This window comes from Mchenga conophoros, linkage group LG3, assembly GCF_057382185.1.
Source record: "Mchenga conophoros isolate Kocher_MC1m ecotype Shallow Benthic linkage group LG3, M_conophoros_male_GT1.1, whole genome shotgun sequence".
Lineage (NCBI taxonomy): Eukaryota > Metazoa > Chordata > Actinopteri > Cichliformes > Cichlidae > Mchenga > Mchenga conophoros.
Genome location: NC_140528.1, coordinates 42,137,405 through 42,156,186, shown reverse-complemented (window position 1 = coordinate 42,156,186; position 18,782 = coordinate 42,137,405). Strand labels below are relative to the sequence as shown.

The 18,782-nt window shown below is 39.6% G+C and overlaps 2 protein-coding genes and 1 pseudogene across 2 annotated transcripts; 2 read left to right on the top strand and 1 right to left on the bottom strand.

The window, feature by feature from the left end:
* Positions 1 to 1,249: 1,249 nt before the first annotated feature.
* Positions 1,250 to 5,928, top strand: LOC146578749 (Fc receptor-like protein 5). Its single transcript, XM_085267843.1, has 7 exons — positions 1,250 to 1,261; positions 1,416 to 1,534; positions 4,551 to 4,630; positions 4,754 to 5,017; positions 5,097 to 5,342; positions 5,555 to 5,623; positions 5,778 to 5,928. The coding sequence occupies exons 1-7, from the start codon at positions 1,250 to 1,252 to the stop codon at positions 5,843 to 5,845; spliced, it is 858 nt and encodes a 285-aa protein (XP_085123969.1). The 3' UTR covers positions 5,846 to 5,928.
* Positions 5,929 to 6,837: 909 nt separating this feature from the next.
* On the top strand, positions 6,838 to 8,865 carry LOC146578748 (uncharacterized; annotated as a pseudogene).
* Positions 8,866 to 10,861: 1,996 nt separating this feature from the next.
* Positions 10,862 to 14,187, bottom strand: LOC146578747 (uncharacterized). The gene is made up of 3 exons (XM_085269171.1): positions 13,696 to 14,187; positions 13,289 to 13,609; positions 10,862 to 12,524 (listed from the first exon to the last, which is right to left on the bottom strand). The coding sequence occupies exons 1-3, from the start codon at positions 14,176 to 14,178 to the stop codon at positions 12,393 to 12,395; spliced, it is 936 nt and encodes a 311-aa protein (XP_085125297.1). The 5' UTR covers positions 14,179 to 14,187; the 3' UTR covers positions 10,862 to 12,392.
* Positions 14,188 to 18,782: the final 4,595 nt, after the last annotated feature.

The window sequence follows — 18,782 nt, the reverse complement described above, 5'->3', positions numbered from 1 at the left end:
GGAACACCAGAATCTGTACTCTCCTGCTGAGATCAGGAGGTTCTTACAGAAAACCAAAGGCCTCAGGATGGTGAAAGTGGATTTTTAGTGGATCTATTTTCCAGACCTTAAGCTTTTTGTTGAGTCGTCTCGGGTCTTGACAAAAAAATCTGGAAATTTTATTGATGATGTGTTGACAGACCAAGAGATTTATCGTTTAAAGAAACTGAAGTGAGAGCTCAAGCACTTACTGCTGATGATGACGATGATGTTTAGGAACACCCTAACTCCCTGTCTTTTTTCCTCTGCCTCGCTTCTCTCATGTCTGAATTCAAAATAGGCACATTAAATTTGAATGGTGCTAGAAACGAGGTGAAAAAAGCTGCTTTTTTCAAGCTTATGGACTTAAAGAAATGAGATATTATGTTGGTTCAGGAAACTCGCCTGGAGGATGGGCTGTATGTTTTTTTAGTCACAAGTCCAGTTGTAGTGGAGGTGTAGGGATTGTGTTCTCTATGAATTTTTTACCTGTTTCTTGTGAAGCAGAGGAAATAATCAAGGGGTGTTTGCTGAAAGTTAAAGTCAAATATGAAAATGTGAATATTGTTTTTCTCAATGTATATGCACCAACTAAAGGAGTGGACAGAATGGGCTTTTTAGATGTCCTGTGTAATACTGTTACGGTTTCTAGCGATGATGAGTAGCCTATTTGTTTTTATGTGGGGATTTCAATTGTACTGACAACCCACCTTTGGATAGGAACCACATGGAACCTCAATCCTGCATCCTCTCGCAGGCTTAGGCAGCTGGCTGCAGCTGTGGATCTGTCAGATGTGTGGAGGTTTTTCAATGGACATCGGAGACAGTACACATGGAGTCATTCTAAGGACAATCATGTATCTTTGGCAAGACTGGATCGCATATACTCATTTAAACATCATTTGAGTATTTTTAAGGACTAGGGATGGGTATCGTTTAGGTTTTATCCAATACCGGTGCCAAAACTGTACTTTTGAAACGGTGCCGGTGCTTAACCCTTTAAAACCGGTCAGAGCGGGCACGCTCCGTTTTGCGTAACTATTTTTAAATCCCGGTAGCTCTGCAACCACGTAAGCTAGCGCAATAATTTTTTTTGCATATGAAACTGGAGGAGTTGTACTTACATCTTATGCCATCAGCTTGTCCTCGGTCATGGTTTCCTTCCACATACTGTATGCGATGCAAAAAGCTGAAAGGATGCTCTCTACATGCATTGTTCCCACCATGAAGCATGAAGGAGGAGGTATGATGTGGGGGTGCTTTGTTGGTGACACTGTTGGGGATTTATTCAAAACTGAAGGTACACAGAGCCAGCATGTCTACCACAGCATCCTGCAGCGACATGTTGTCCCATCCAGTTTGTGTTTAGTCGGACCATCATATTTTTATTCCAACAGGACAATGACCCCAAACACACCTCCAGGGTGTGTGAGGGCTATTTGACAAAGAAGGAGAGCGATGGAGTGCTTCACCAGATGGCCTGTCCTCCACAGTCACCTGACATAAACCCCACAGAGTGAAGGCAACAGGGCCAGCAAGTGCTCAACATCTCTGGGAACTCCTTCAGGACTGTTGGAAAACCATTTCCGGTGACTCACCGAGAGAATGCCAAGAGTGTGCAAAACAGTAATTAAAGCAAAGCGTAGCTATTTTCAAGATTGTAAAATATTAAAAATGGTGAGTTGCTGGGAGTCCCCTCTCCAATTGTAGAGTATCACCAAGAGATGGCGCTGTCTTTGTCTTGGATATTTACTAATACAAGTAACTAGTGCTTGCTCATTGATGGCTTATCTGACTGTTGTTAGTTTCTAAGGTACATGAGTTTTGTTGTGATTTGGTACTATATATATATATATATATATATATATATATATATATATACATATATATATATATATATATATATTAAACTGAGTTTAAGAAAATTTCACATTTTTTAACAGCGTTCATTTCTAAATATTTTCAGCTGTTTAAGGATAAGAACATAAACCATTCAGACATTTTGGAGTGGCTATAATGTCACTATGGACACAGTGAGTGTTTTTGTTTTCTTAAAAAAAAACAGTTTCATGAGCTAAGATTAAACATAATTTTTTATTATTGTAATTTAGTGAAAGTTATTTCACTAAATTACAATATTAAAAAAGAAATCCTAAAAATGAGCTCTATAGAGTAACCACTGCGGTCTGAGGACACATCCACAATTTTTATTCTTGAGTATCAAATTATTCCACTGAATGTTACTAGTGCGCCCAGCTGTCATCAGTGGCACTCCTAGCCTGTTTGGCGCCCTGGGCGAACACTCCCTCTGGCGCCCCTAGTGACCGTGACTATGGCGAGGAAAACAAACGACCTCACAATGACACATGGAAAACAGAGGATAATCATAAAATGAACCCCAAAATAAACAAGTCCACAGAATAATAATAAACTTAAACATAAACACGGAGTCCACAGACTCTGGAACATGACAAATAAAGTATTCTGATTCTGATTGTTTCAGGATGAGCTGCCATTATCCAATGACACATCTGCTTACCTGTATCTTTTGCTCATTTCTCCAACTCCTCTTTTCTCTTTTTTCTAAACTGAGCACCTGATGGCTTTGAACTTTTCTTGTCCATCTTGGTTGTAATTTTGCACTCCAGTATGAACACAAATCCCACAACCCGAGGATCACCACAACATGATCTAATAGACCTACACCTTAGTTCACAGATTCACTTTGACTAGAGTTTATTTCTGAGATTTCACGCAACCCAGGATTCACATCATGAATACATAATGGGCTTGGATTTACATCATGATGAATGAAATGTGTTCTATTTGGAAGCAGCCCCTCCCCTTTCGATGTGTTGTGTGTGAGACTTTAAATCATCAAACTGTAAATTATAAATTTTAAATTGTCATTGATCCCTTTACCCCGAGTCCTAAAGTGTATATTTATTTTCTTACTCTTCTTATATTTATTGTTCGTTTAGTTGCACTGCTGTAACTGGAGCCTCGTCCTCTCGTCTCACTATATACTGGACTGTACGTAGCGGAGATGACAATAAAGTTTACTTTGACTTCAGCAGCGAGCAGGCGCACCGAGGGCTCTCGCGCTCACTTTTCGCGTATAGAATTTCGAAAAAACCATCGGTGCAAATTATCTGTATCACGATGTCTGGGGTTTTCGTGTTTGCTTGGTTTGTTTTTATTTTGTTTTATTTTGCGAGTTGGTTATTAGATGCCATCCTCAGTATGCTCTGGCATGACGTCGGGGCAGCATTAGTACGATCAATTTATTTTATTTATTTATTTTTTTGCCGATGCCCGTGATGCCGGCCCGGGCAACCGCCCATGTCGCCCGTATCAAAAACCGCTACTGCATGTCCTTTTGTGCATAAGCGCTAGAAGTCGCTTAATTTCAAAACATGGTTTGGTCATGAAAACGAATAGCTGGTTTGGAGATACTTTTTCTTTTTTTTCTTTGGGGGACAGTCTGGTTTTTTAACTTCTTTTTACTTTCTTGTGAAACTACTAAATTCTTTTGTACAAATCCACCCATCTATATCAGAAAAGGCACAAAAACAAAAAAGGCACACCGAGCAAGAGGGCGGGGATTAATTTTCTTTTTCCAACCAACACTGTAAATGAGAAAACATCGCATCACTGAGAGGAACGATGAAGGAAACATCTCTGCAATGTCTGCTCTGTAAGCAAAAGACCTCTTTAAATTACGTAAAGTTTATTTTTACAGACTTTTCGGTTGCTGATTGATGACAGATGAAAGAAAATGACATAAACAGTGAAACAAAATTGAAAGCAAGTTTAAAAAAAGAAGAAGACCAATTTCAGCTGTAAAGAGAAGTTTGCGCATTTTACACAAAAAACAAAAAAAACAGGATGTGAAAAACTGAATTCAGCATTTTAGTGATTTCAAAAATGGTGTTACTTGTGATGTCTTTTCAAGAGTACATACAACAAGTCTTAAGGATGAAAACAAAGTAGAACGATATTAACAAAAATGAAAAATCTTGCTTGTTTAACAACAATCCAAAAACTCCCCAGATTAAGATAACAGTGTTAAGTTCTGCTTGATTTTGCTCAAAAGCAGAACAAATTAAATGTCTACAGATAACATCAGCAGCATCCACTAATAATACATTAATATCAAAATAATAATCTGTACCCAAACTCCATGTTACACTGTTCTTTCTACACAAAGGTAAACGTAACACTATAATCACTGATCTCTGACACATTGTTATAGAAATAATTAAAGTTAAAGGTTTCATATTATCCTGAAAATGAAACATGTTTTATGTAGAGTTTATTTCTATCAGTGTTCTGTGTTTAAGTCTGTGGATGTGATTTATGTCTGACTGCAGTCATCACATTTCACAAATCACAAGTTTCACATTTTGACATGAGGCATGCAGCAGACTTTGTAATCAAAACTTACACCACAGAATCTCTTCTCTTTATCAGACACAGCAGTACAGAAGAAAATATGGCTCATCACTTGATTGACTGACTAATTGATGCAGAATAAATTTGTTTGTGAAAACTCAAACCAACCTTTCCTCTTTAGTTCTGATCTCAGTGCTGACCTGCACAACAAACCAAGGTCAGTAACCTTCTTCTGTCCCAGTTTAAACCTGATAAATGCTCACTGATATGACCTGATTGTGTTCATGTTTCACAATGTAAAGTACAACAGATCATCAGTTTTTCATTGTAACCCTCACAGCTCGTCTGACTGTGAGTCCCAGCAGCTCTCAGTTCTTTAAAGGAGACTTTGTGTCTCTGAGCTGTGAGGAGGACGACAGCTCTGCTGGATGGACTCTGAGGAGAAACACAAACATGGAAAACAGGACTCTGTGTGGGGTCGACTGGGGAAAAAAGAATGGTTCTTCCTGTGACATCACTGATTTCTTTACATGGGACAGTGGAGTTTACTGGTGTGAGTCCAGAGAGGGTCCCATCAGTAACATGGTTAACCTGACAGTCACTGGTAAGCTGAGTGTGTGGAGTTAGTGTTGATGAAGCTGTGTGTAAATGGATGAAATGCTGTAGTTTGTCTCTGTGTTGAGGTGGATCAGTGATCCTGCAGAGTCCTGTCCTCCCTGTGATGGAGGGAGATGACGTCACTCTGCTCTGTAAAACAAAGACCACTCCCTCCAACCTCCCAGCTGCTTTCTATAAAGATGGCTCCCTCATCAGGAAGCAGCCTACAGGTCACATGACCATCCAGCATGTTTCCAGGTCTGATGAAGGCCTCTACAAGTGTGACATCAGCGGTCATGGAGAGTCTCCATCCAGCTGGATCACTGTCACAGGTGACACACTCACCTGTCTGTGTTTCTGCAGCTTTCAACATTCACAATGTGACGACAACTTAATGACTGTGTTTGCTTTATTTTAGGGAAACACACCACCACACCTCCACCTACATCCACACCTCCACCTACATCCACACCTCCTCCTGGTTCCACCTGTGTCTCTCCATCACTCTTCTCTCTTGTTATCACTGTGTCATTTCTTAAATCAGTCTGTGTTTTGGTTCTACTGGTGTTACTGGTTCTGCTGGTGAGACGACAAGTTGAAAGGAAATCTGAAGGTGAGACTGAGCTGTTTCTCTTGAAGGTTTTGTTTCTCAGAGTGAAATTATGTGAATTATTTTAATGTGATATTCATAAATCATTTAAACACATTCCCACACTATGATTATGCGAATTATTTTGTTGTTTATTTTGGTTCTTTTTATCTGACAGGGGAGAAGTTGGAGATGATGACATCACGTACAGTGAGAGAAAAAGTTGAAGTCAACAACAGCCAATGAGAAGAAGCAGAGATAATTTTTAATGCGCTGTGTGTTGAGAGTTCATGTTGATATTCAGAGGAAGTATAAAACAGACTCACTTAACTCACTGAGCTTAAACTAATGTGTTAAACATGATTAAAATTCGTGAAACATTCCTTCTAAAATATGTATTGTCCACTTTCATCTTTGTTAAAGATTGAGGAATAACTCCTTGAGTCTTCTTAGCTTGAACCCAAAACACTTATACCTTATACATGGCTTTTCATCTTAGAAAAAAAAGAAATCTAAATACATCACTTTTATTCTGACCCTCCCCAAAACTGTGGAGAATCTAAGTTTGATTCATTCATTTATATTTAAATCCAGAGTAACATGAATGGGATGCCAAGCTTCCACTTTAACAGCTTTTTAATCATAAAAACCACACACATGCTGAGCATCTTACTTCCTGTCGTCTATGATGATTTATTTTTTATCCTTTCCACTGTTTTTTTTTTTAGTTTTTCCTTCCTCTTCCTTGTGTCTTGGTTACTCCCACCAGAGATACAACCAGAGAAAGTAACGAAGAAACACAAGGAGAAAGAGATGTTAGACTTTAACACAATCAGACAAACTCACTTCAGAGCCTGATTTTAATTTGACATCAGTTATTTACTTTGAATTCTAACCACTCAGCCTGAAAAGCTTGGGATATAGTTGTCAGCCCACCAGGTAGTCAGGATGCCCAACTTTATGAGCACGATAACTCAAGGAGGTCATGTAAGATTTCTTAATCCTATACCATAGGTTTAGTTAGTGAGGACGAATATCACATAGGCTTCGCATACTAATAGATTAGCTGCATCTATTGATAATCTCTGACAGTCTGAATCTAATGGTCAAAAAGCTCTTGATCAAGTAGCAGTATAACTGCTAATGTTTGTTCCATTATTTCATTGCTGCTTTAAGGTGCTGCTGTAGTAACACAGCTTGAATTAATCAGTTTGTGTTGGCTGTTTTCTTAGGAGAGGCTGACAGAGGTGCAGGAGGAAATGGGCCGACCTGCACTGAAGTTAATTCAAGAGTTGGATACACGTTGGAACAGCACATTCCAAATGCTTCAATGTGTTCATGAGCTCAGGGAACCTATTGGAGCATCGTTAGCTGGCCTGCACACTGATATTTTCCCACTATCCTCTGAACAGTATGAGCTTATGGTAAATGGCCTGTATTTGTATAGTGCTTTACTAGTCCCTAAGGATCCCAAAGCGCTTTACACATTCAGTCATTCACCCATTCACACACACATTTACACACTGGTGATGGCAGCTACATTGTAGCCACAGTCACCCTGGGGCGCACTGACAGAGGCGAGGCTGCCGGACACTGGCGCCACCGGGCCCTCTGACCACCACCAGTAGGCAACGGGTGAAGTGTTGAAGTGAAGCTTATGGCAGAATGTTTCAAAATACTCTCCCCATTTAATGATGCCACCACTGAGCTGTCAGAGGAAAAGCGAGTGTCTGGATCCAAAGTAATTCCACTTCAAACAATGTTACACCATGCACTAAATGAAGAGGAAATGGGAGTTGTCCTAACTCCAGAGAGCTCCACCATGGTTGAGTGTCTAAGGAGACAATTAAAGGAGAAGCTCTACACATTGCAGTCAATGAGCATCATGTCACTGGCAACATTGCTGGATCCAAGGTTAAAAAAAACAGGCTTCTTAAGCGCCAATAAAGCAATGGATGCCGAGAAGAGACTCATTTTTAAATGTGCTGCTATTTTCCGGCACTTGGCTCCCTCATCATCAAAAGCTTCTCAGCCTGTGACTCAATGTATATAAGCACATTTTGATTGTTATATTGTATTTAGTTACTTACATTCTGTTTGTTTTAGGCAGTGTTGGTCAAGTTACTTGAAAAAAGTAATCAGTAACTAATTACTGATTACTTCCCCAAAAAAGTAATCGCGTTACTTTACTGATTACTTATTTTCAAAAGTAATTAATTACTTAGTTACTTAGTTACTTTTTAAAAACACGATTTACAACCTGAATAGGTGATAAAGCGATAGATCTTTCAGCCCAATTCTACTTTTTCTACATAATCCATCATACAAAATGTAATCAAATGGAAAAGTCTCTTTTTTTTAACTTGTTTTATCAGTTTTAATCTTTTAACTTTATGCATCAAGCAAAAATTTAATTATATGCAACATTCTCTGACTTGAATAAATTAGTTTAACATTTAAACCTATTTTCTGCACATTCCAGCACATAAAATAAAATATTTTTTGTGTTTACACTCACTCTTTCAAATAGATGCAAGTAAAACACGGCAGAAAATAAATAAAGTCAAAGACTCAGCGGTCCTGTTACTCTATTTTCACCTGTAAAGCAGGAGTGGGGTAGGCGGAGGTTTACCCTGGTGCAGGTGTGCCGCAGCGGTCTGTTGAAGAATCTGCGAGTTTGTCTGTGAGTTTCCCATTACGTCGTAGCGCACTCGGTGCTTGCTTGGAAGTTTAGGGGTTTTTTTCGCTTTAAAAAGAAGTTTTCTTCCCACGCACAACGGACACTAATGTTTTTGTCACTTTTTATGGAATCAAACTCAAAGTAAGGTCAGTACTTCCACGCTTTAAACGCTGCGCGCTCATACTCTCTCCCACACTCGATATGTGATCCATTGTTGATCTGCACACAGCTGTTACAAGTAACGCGTTACTGCCCATCTCTGGTTTTTAGTAGCAAACTGTGACATCGTTTGGATACCACTGTTATGGAGACAAAGACCCCAAATGCTACTGGTGTTGCAACAGCTGAAGTGCAGAAATACCTCCATGAACCAAACATTGGCAGACTTGAGAATCCGCTGGAGTACTGGGCTGGACACAAATTTCTTTATCCAAACTTGTATAAACTTGCTGTGGTTTTTCTTGCAATCCCTGCTTCATCTGTGCCCTGTGAAAGGGTATTTTCAAAAGCAGGAGAAATCCTCTCAATAAAGAGGAACCGTCTTAAGCCCAGGAAAAGCTGTGGAAAAGCTGCTATTTCTGAATAGAAACAAATGAAAACTTCTCCCTTGTGTCATAAGAACATTCACATCACAACCCCCTCCCCTTTGTTTCCATGTACATTCCTGTGTTAAGCTGCCAATGTATTATACACAAACATTAAAATAATATTAAATATAACTAAATCAAATCAAATCAAATCACTTTTATTGTCACATCACATGTGCAGGCACACTGGCACAGCACATGCGAGTGAAATTCTTGTGTGCGAGCCCCACAAGCAACAGAGATATGCAAACACAACAACACAAACGAGCAAAATACAAGAATGGCCAACCTGAAACTAATAAATATATGTACAATATATAATAGTGTATGCATTTCTGGATGTGTATACTAAATGTTTTCCTACGTGTGTGTGTGTGTGTGTGTGTGTGTATACACACATTTTTACAAATTAAATAGTAAAAAATAATAAAATAAAATATAAAAATACACAGAGTTGAATATGTGCAAAACAGCGGCATTACTGTACAGTGTGGAGTGCATAATGTTGAAGTTCCAGTAGTGAAGCTGAGGTGTCTATGACGTGTTCAGCAGTCTGATGGCCTGGTGGAAGAAGCTGTCTCTCAGTCTGCTGGTACGGGACCGGATGCTGCAGAACCTCCTTCCTGATGGAAGTAGTCTGAACAGTTTATGGCTGGGGTGACTGGAGTCCTTGATGATCCTCCCCGCTTTCCTCAGGCACCGCTTCCTGTAGATGTCTTGGAGGGAGGGAAGCTCACCTCCAATTATCCGTTCAGAGCACCGCACTACTCGCTGGAGAGCTTTGCAGTTGTAGGCGGTGCTGTTGCCATACCAGGTGGTGATGCATCCAGTGAGGATGCTCTCAATGGCACAGTGATAGAAGGTCCTGAGGATGCGGTGGCTCATGCCGAATCTTTTCAGTCTCCTGAGAAAGAAGAGGCGCTGCTGTGCCTTCTTCACTGTTTTGTTTATGTGTACTGACCACGTAAGATCCTCAGCCAGATGTACTCCAAGGAACCGGAAGCTGCTCACTCTCTCCACAGCAGCGCCGTTGATGGTGATGGGGGTGTGTACTTCTCTGCACCTCCGGAAGTCCACTATCAACTCCTTTGTCTTTGCGACGTTGAGGGTGAGATGGTTGTCTTGACACCAGTGGGTCAGGGCGCTGACCTCCTCCCTGTAAGCCGTCTCATCACCGTTGGTGATAAGACCCACCACTGTAGTGTCGTCCGCAAACTTCACAATGATGTTGGAGTTGTTAGTGGCTGTGCAGTCGTAGGTGTAGAGTGAGTACAGGAGAGGGCTCAGTACACACCCCTGTGGAGCACCAGTGTTCAGTGTGATGGGGGATGAGGTGATGCTGCCCAGTCTGACCACCTGGCGTCTGTCAGACAGGAAGCTAAGGATCCAGCTGCAGAGGGAGCTGCTCAGTCCTAGATCCTGCAGTTTCCTGTCCAGCTTCGAGGGAACGATGGTATTGAATGCTGAGCTGTAATCTACAAACAGCATTCTCACATACGTGTCTCTCTTCTCCAGGTGTGACAGGGCAGTGTGTAGTGTCAGGGCTATGGCATCATCAGTGGACCTGTTGTGGCGGTATGCGAACTGTAGAGGGTCCAGTGAGTCGGGTAGTGCAGAGCGGATGAAGTCCCTGACCAGCTTCTCGAAGCATTTGCTCACGATGGGGGTCAGGGCTACAGGTCGCCAGTCGTTCAATGAGGAGATGGTGGAGGATTTGGGTACAGGGACGATGGTGGCCATTTTGAAGCAGGCTGGGACTACAGACTGAGAGAGGGAAAGGTTGAAGATGTGCGTGAACACTCCAGCCAGCTGAGCCGCGCATGACTTGAGGACGCGGCCGGGAATCCCGTCCGGACCAGTAGCTTTGCGCGCGTTCACCTTCCTGAAGCACTTCCGCACATCCTCCTAACTAATAATAAAATAACTAATATTTAGAGTTTAGTTATTTGTGTCATGAACAACAGTAATTTCTCTATTTATTCAACTTGAGGCGCCACACACTAGTTTGTGTCATTATCCAGATGTACATAAGCATGAGTACACAGTTACACAATCATCCCAAAACTCTGTCCTGATAGTTTCCAGTTTCTCTTTTGTATCAGACATCTTGAGACAATATCCGGGCTAAATAACCATAACAACAATTTATTTATTCAGTTTATAGGTTTACACATCACATCATCAGAACATTAATCATAATACAGAAATATACCAAAATGATGATCGAAGTGATGGGGAGGGCTGTGAGTACTAGGACTGTGCTCATTGAACACAATATGGATAAGATCTTGGAGAAGCTCACGGCTCTTTAATGGAAAATTCACTGGGATGCAGCACTCAAAACGAGAGGACCTAATCCTTCCTGCTTGTTTCTGGTTGAGGGGCTTAAGTCACTGTAGATTTTGCAAAGATGCAGATGAGGCTTAGACACAGGAGCTGATGTGCATTCAAAGCTGTCCCCAAGCAGCTTCCAGTGTGTTTTTGTATGAGTGTAGCTTACTAGTAAAGTAAGATACAAATGCACAGGGATAAAGAGCATAGCATTGTTGAGAAACAAAGAAAAATCAAAAAAGAGAAAATCCATATTTCCATGTTTCATCGACATCTCCCAAAGAAAGTGGAACACATTATTGGAACACCCTTTCGTGCATGAAAGCTCGAGGGTGGATAATTTTAAAAGGTGGTTATTTTCTATGAAAAGGTGCTTGCTCTGGGGACATTTTTTAAAGGTAAGTTTCATTGTATTGCTTATTTTTTTCTTTCTTTAACAAGAAAGGTGGATTTAAAAATAATCCACCAAACTGTTTCAGAATAGATATAGAAAAAAACATCCAGACATAAAAAAATTCACTTTCTGCAAATGAAAAAACAAAACAAAAAACGTTACTTCTCTGAGAGGAGCGATGAAGGGAGTGAAGAGGAAGTTTGAGCTTTCTACCACAAAAAACAGGATCTGAAAAAGTGAATCTAGCAATTTCGTGATTTTAAAAAACAGAACTATATAGCAAGTAGAAAGATGTTAACAAAAATGAAAAATCTTGGCTGTTTAACAACAATCCAAAAATCCCTCCCTCCCCAGATTAAGATAACAGTGTTTAAGTTCTGCTTGACTTTGTTCAGAAGCAGAACAAATTAAATGTCTACAGATAACATCAGCAGCATTCATTAATAATACAGAAATATCAAAATAATAATCCGTAAGCTTACAAACAAACAGATTGTAGAGTCTAAGCCTACGCTTGAAACCACTGAGGTGTTCATTGGTAGGGGTGAGGAGATGCCACTGGTATGAATGAACTTGTTAAACTTGTTACAGTCCAGTAACTTCACCCGTACTTATCTTGTCTGTTTAAAATCTTTATTCCATCAGTATGCTTTTTCAATGCTAATAATTCCAGACGAAACACCCAGCATACATCATTAGACATACATTTTTGTCTGGCTATGGCTCTGAAAACAACAGATAACCTGTCCATGGTGTACCCTGCCTATTGCACTGAGGCATTTGGGTCATGCTCCAGTAACATTATCTTGATGGTACATTTCTAAACATGAACAGGGAAAAAAAGAAAAAGAGAAAACAATAACTTCTTTGTGAATCTATCTTGTCAGGCTTAAAATTCCTCCAGTAAGTGTTGGTGCTCAGAGTTGGACGATCCTATGTCCTGCAAAGAAAAAAAAAAAGAAATATGAATACAGTTGCACAATTAAATTAAACAAGATGATTTTGCATTTATTTAATCTAGATTTTGGTTTAGTTTATACTTTCTGTTGTAGATTCAGTTTACACTATATATGCTTCCCCTGGGGAGTATCATTAAATGGGATTTCATACATTTTCAGTACTATGCAGGTGATACCCAGCTTGATCCATCACAGTGCTTCATATTGTAAGATAAAGAGTCGATAATAGTGACTGCAAACATAGATTACAAGTTTGTCAAGCTTACAAACAAACAGATTGTAGAGTCTAAGCCTACGCTTGAAACCACTGAGGTGTTCATTGGTAGGGGTGAGGAGATGCCACTGGTATGAATGAACTTGTTAAACTTGTTACAGTCCAGTAACTTCACCCGTACTTATCTTGTCTGTTTAAAATCTTTATTCCATCAGTATGCTTTTTCAATGCTAATAATTCCAGCAGTCACAAACTGTTTACTCCCTCCCAAACAACACCTGCCGCTAATTACTTGTGTGTATCTTAAATAGCTTCCCATAGACGCCCCATATCGTAAAACACAAAAAGTGACCCATAGCGGCATACATAAGGTACCAACCCCCAAACCATGGCTCCTACACTGATGAACAGAGAGAATATAAGAGACAAACATTTAATTCAGTTTGCTTCATAAACATCAGGTCCAACAGCAGTCACCTCCAGTTGTTTATGTAATAAAGACTCTACTGTTTTAGCGTGTTTACCTGTAATTGAGCTGCACCAGCATTTACCACTTCATCAGATGGTGACTTGGCTTCTCTTTTAATTAGTTCTTCTGCAGCATTGAAAAACTGATCCCATCGTCCACCATCTATCATTTCAGTCATTAAAACAGTCAGATTTTCTTTTGCTTTTGTCCTTAGAAGCTCTCTGCGCACCATCCCCTCCTCTTCCATAATCACTTTGTAATACGTTGTTTTACTGTCCAAGCAATTTGATGTTCTTTTACAGCATTTTCCACATCTAAAATAAGACATGAAAGATGCTAAAACAACGACAAGCAAGAGCAAAGTGTAGCCAATCCTCTGAAAAAGAAACACAATGTTTTGATAACATATTAATATCACCGTTTTAAGAACAGGATGTGTTAAAAGACAGGAAAAACACTGACCTTGGACTTGTTGTTCAGTTCAGTGATGTGTAATCGCTCCTCAAAAGTCAGCTTCCACTTGTCTTTGCAAGGTAACAGTGCCTCTTCGGTTCTGTTAGAGAGATTGCTCAGACAGCAGACATACCAGTCTCCACTGAAAAACAGATATGCAGCCCAGAGCAAACTAACTAAACCTGCCTTTAAAAAGTGACGGATGAAAGAACAGCAAAATTTGCGGCATTTGCCAAATGTCTGGCATTTACCAAATTTTTGACTAACACCATCACTCGTGTATTTACAGATTCTCTTGAAGGAACTGTTGGTCCACAGCATTAAGCCAAATATTATAATAAAAGGCAGAACCAAGTAAATGCTGCAGTCAAGCACCTGTGATTTGCAAGTGCATTCAAAGTTTCTGCTAATCAAAATTGTGGTAATAAAAATCACAATAATAGCGATGTAGGGTCGTTTTCCAGAAGCAAAATTTGTGATTAAGGTCTCCATTGAGGAGCTTATCTGCTGTATCCTGCTTAAGATCTCTGAAAATGTACAGAACAGGAGATTGCACAGTTCCTGTTAACTTCTGCCAGGTTCAGCCCCACTGACTATTTATGACGCTAAGAAAGCTGAACATGACAGGACATGACATTTCACAATAAGAAGCTCTTTCAAACACTCAGGACTGGCATAAGGTTGTGTCTGAGCAGGGATGTCATTAATTAAAGCAAAGTTGAGCAAAGTATCCTCATTTTCACCTATTTAACTTTTCTACTCTAATTTTAATATATATATTTTTAATAAAAAAAGATGCACATTCTTGACTCAGTTTAAAGCATTAATCTAGGAACACAAATGTGATTTTCTTATCTTTATTTTCTTGCTTAAGGCATGTTACAGCAGGAATGCTCTGGTGTACAGATTTTATCTTTATAAAGTTATGTTTTTTTAGATTCTTAAATCTAATCTATTTACTCTGAAAACTTTTGCAAATAAAAAAATATTGTTTTTTTTGTTTTTTCATTCACACTGAAAAAAAGCTTAAGATTTCTGTTTGCATATGTTTACAATTCTGTATTAGATGGTCTAAGCCTGCTCTCGTCCTTTAGTGCATGAACAGAGCAGGTTATGAGCCATGCAGCCAGAACTGCTGGCATGGCTAATTAAGGAAGCCTTAAACATAATCCTTTGACATGACCTGTAACAATGGGTTATACTGTTAGTGAGTGGGATTTAAATTCAATTCAATTTTATTTATATAGCGCCAAATCACAACAAAAGTCGCCTCAAGGCGCTTTATATTGTACAGTAGATACAGAGACAAACCCAACAATGATATGACCCCCTATGAGCAAGCACTTTGGTGACAGTTGGGAGGAAAAACTCCCTTTTAACAGGAAGAAACCTCCAGCAGAACCAGGCTCAGGGAGGGGCGGCCATCTGCTGCGACCGGTTGGGGTGAGAGAAGGAAGACAGGATAAAGACATGCTGTGGAAGAGAGACAGAGGTTAATAACAGATATGATTCAATGCAGAGAGGTCTATTAACACATACGGAGTGAGAAAGGTGACTGGAAAGGAAAAACTCAATGCATCAGTGGAATCCCCGGCAACCTACGTCTAGTGCAGCATAACTAAGGGAGGATTCAGGGTCACCTGGTCCAGCCCTAACTATATGCTTTAGCAAAAAGGAAAGTTTTAAGCCTAATCTTAAAAGTAGAGATAGTGTCTGTCTCCCGAATCCAAACTGGAAGCTGGTTCCACAGAAGAGGGGCCTGAAAACTGAAGGCTCTCCCTCCCATTCTACTTTTAAATACTCTAGGAACAACAAGTAGGCCTGCAGAGTGAGAGCGAAGTGCTCTAATAGGGTGATATGGTACTACAAGGTCATTAAGATAAGATGGGGCCTGATTATTTAAGACCTTGTATGTGAGGAGCAGGATTTTGAATTCAATTCTGGATTTAACAGGAAGCCAATGAAGGGAAGCCAAAACAGGAGAAATCTGCTCTCTCTTTCTAGTCCCTGTCAGGACTCTTGCTGCAGCATTTTGGATTAGCTGAAGGCTTTTCAGTGAGTTTTTTGGACATCCTGATAATAATGAATTACAGTTGTCCAGCCTGGAAGTAATAAATGCATGAACTAGTTTTTCAGCGTCACTCTGAGACAGGATATTTCTAACTTTAGAGATGTTGCACAAATGGAAGAACGTAGTTTTACATATTTGTTTAATATGTGCGTTGAAGGACATGTCCTGGTCAAAAATGACTCCAAGGTTCCTCACAGCGTTACTGGAGGCCAAGGTAATGCCATCCAGAGTAAGAATCTGGTTAGATACCATATTTCTAAGATTTTCAGGGCCGAGTACAATAACCTCAGTTTTATCTGAATTAAGAAGCAGAAAGTTAGCGGCCATCCAGGTCTTTATGTCTTTAAGACATTCCTGCAGTTTAACTAATTGGTGTGTGTTATCTGGCTTCATGGACAGATAGAGCTGGGTGTCATCTGCATAACAGTGAAAATGTATGCTATGTCTTCTAATGATGCTGCCTAAGGGAAGCATGTATAATGTAAACAGAATTGGTCCTAGCACTGAACCCTGTGGAACTCCATAATTAACCTCAATGTGTGAAGAGGACTCTCCATTTACATGTACAAACTGGAGTCTATTAGATAGATATGATACAAACCACTGCAGCGCAGTACCTGTAATACCTACAGCATGTTCTAATCGCTCTAATAGGATATTATGGTCAACAGTATCGAATGCTCTTGTTGAGAACCAGTTTTCGATACCCATCCTTAAGAGTAGCTGTACATAATATTACATCTGTGGGATGATTATTGGTAATTTTTTCTCTAATGATAAAAATTTTATTTGTGAAGAAGTTCATGAAGTCATTACTAGTTAACGTTAAAGGGATGGTTGGCTCAAAAGAGCTCTGACTTTTTGTCAGCCTGGCTACAGTGCTGAAGAGAAACCTGGGGTTGTTCTTATTTTCTTCAATCAGTGACGAATAGTAAGATGTTCTGGCTTTGCGGAGGGCTTTCTTATAAAGCAACAAACTATTTCTCCAGGCTAAACGATGATCCTCTAAATTTGTTAAACGCCATTTCCTCTCCAGATTACGAGTCATCTGCTTTAGGCTACGTGTTTGAGAATTATACCACGGAGTCAGGTACTTCTGATTAGAGACCTTAGTTTTCACAGGAGCTACAGTATCCAGAGTTGTACGTAGTGAGGAGGTAAAATTATTAACAAGATAATCGACCTCTGTTGGGGTAGCGTTCAGATAGCTGCTCTGCTCTGTGTTGGTACAGGGCATTGAAGCTGATATCAGTGGGTGGATTACATTCTTAAACATAGTTAAAGCGCTTTCAGAAAGACATCTACTGTGATAAAGTCTACTCTCCACCGCTGTGTAATCAATTATTGTAAATGTAAATGTTATCAGGAAATGATCAGACAGGAGAGGGTTTTCAGGAAACACTGTTAAATGTTCAGTTTCTATGCCATATGTTAAAACAAGATCTAGAGTGTGATTAAAGTGGTGGATGGGTTCTTTTACATTTTGAGAGAAGCCAATTGAGTCTAATAACAGATTAAATGCCATGTTGAGGCTGTCATTTTTAGCATCTACATGGATGTTAAAATCACCCACAATAATTATTTTATCTGAGCTCAGAACTAAATTAGATATAAAGTCTGAGAAATCAGACAGAAACTCTGTGTAAGGCCCAGGTGGACGATATATGATAACAAGTAAGACTAGTTTCTGAGTTTCACAGCTGGGGTGGACAATGTTAAGCATCAGGCTTTCAAATGAATTAAAAGTCTGTCTTGGTCTTTCATTAATTAATAGGCTGGTGTGAAAAATTGCTGCCACACCGCCCCCTCGGCCTGTGCTTCGAGATTTCTGGTAGTTAGAATGACTCGGGGGTGTTGATTCGTTTAAACGAACATAATCATCCGGCTGCAACCAGGTTTCTGTAAGGCAGAGTAAATCGATTTGTTGATCAATTATTAAGTCATGTACTAACAGAGACTTGGAGGAGAGAGACCTAATATTTAATAATCCACATTTCACTGTTTTACCCTGTGGTTCAGATGTGGATGCTGTATTGTTCTTTCTAACTGACAGATGTGTGATCTGTCAGTGAACAGCATTACTGTTGTGAAGAAGTTTGTTCTAAATTAAACTATTTTCTAAATCTAAATAAAATCTAGTGCCAGAGTTCTTCGAGAATGGAAGTAAAAAGTAAAAAGAAAAAAATAAATATAAAACAAAAAGGTTGCATGTGAACAATGATTTCTTTGTTGATAAGCCTAACACAAGGAAAATGAGTACATGTAGTTTTTTTTTTTTTTTTTTTGACAGTATGCACATCATTCCAACTCACGCCTTTGTTCTTTATCTGTCTCTGAGTTTAACGTTGCATTAAAGGGGAGTTTTCAATGATAGAGAGCCACACCTGCAGGCTTCAAAAAATATTAGTAATGCAACTCTTTCACTTTCTTTTTTTAATCAAACGGTTTCTGGAAAACATCCAAGCTTTGAAAGATTCCACTGTCTTTGTTTCGGCTTGTTCACTTGTTCTCTTATCGTTATATCTCTCTCAGAGTTTTTTGTTGACCGAGAGTCAACATAAAAACAAATAAAAAAACCCAAACCAAAACATAACAAATGCAACACATTTGAAACCAAAAACACTGCAGGAAAGATCCAACATTAATTTATGTGTTCATCTGACCAAAAAATACTGATAAACAAGCAAAACAAACATCTTCTTAGTCTTCATGATCTTTATGTCATGGCTCCCATTTTCCCTAAGCATGCTTAATGCTAGAGGAAGTTTGGAACCGTTCTTGAGTGTTGGCCACTTTCACATGCTATGTGCATCAGCGTTTGGCATCGCTGCTGTGAAACTTGTGGTCTTTGTTGCTGTGGCTCCTCTACTTCCACTTTGCAGTTAATCATGGACTTGGGTAAACTATGAAAGTACCACACTCAAATTCAGTGAGGAGCCTATAGATATGGTCACTTAGAATTGCTGCTTCCAGCTTGCTGGGACCATATCTTGGGACCATAATAAATGAAAAACTGAACTTTGAT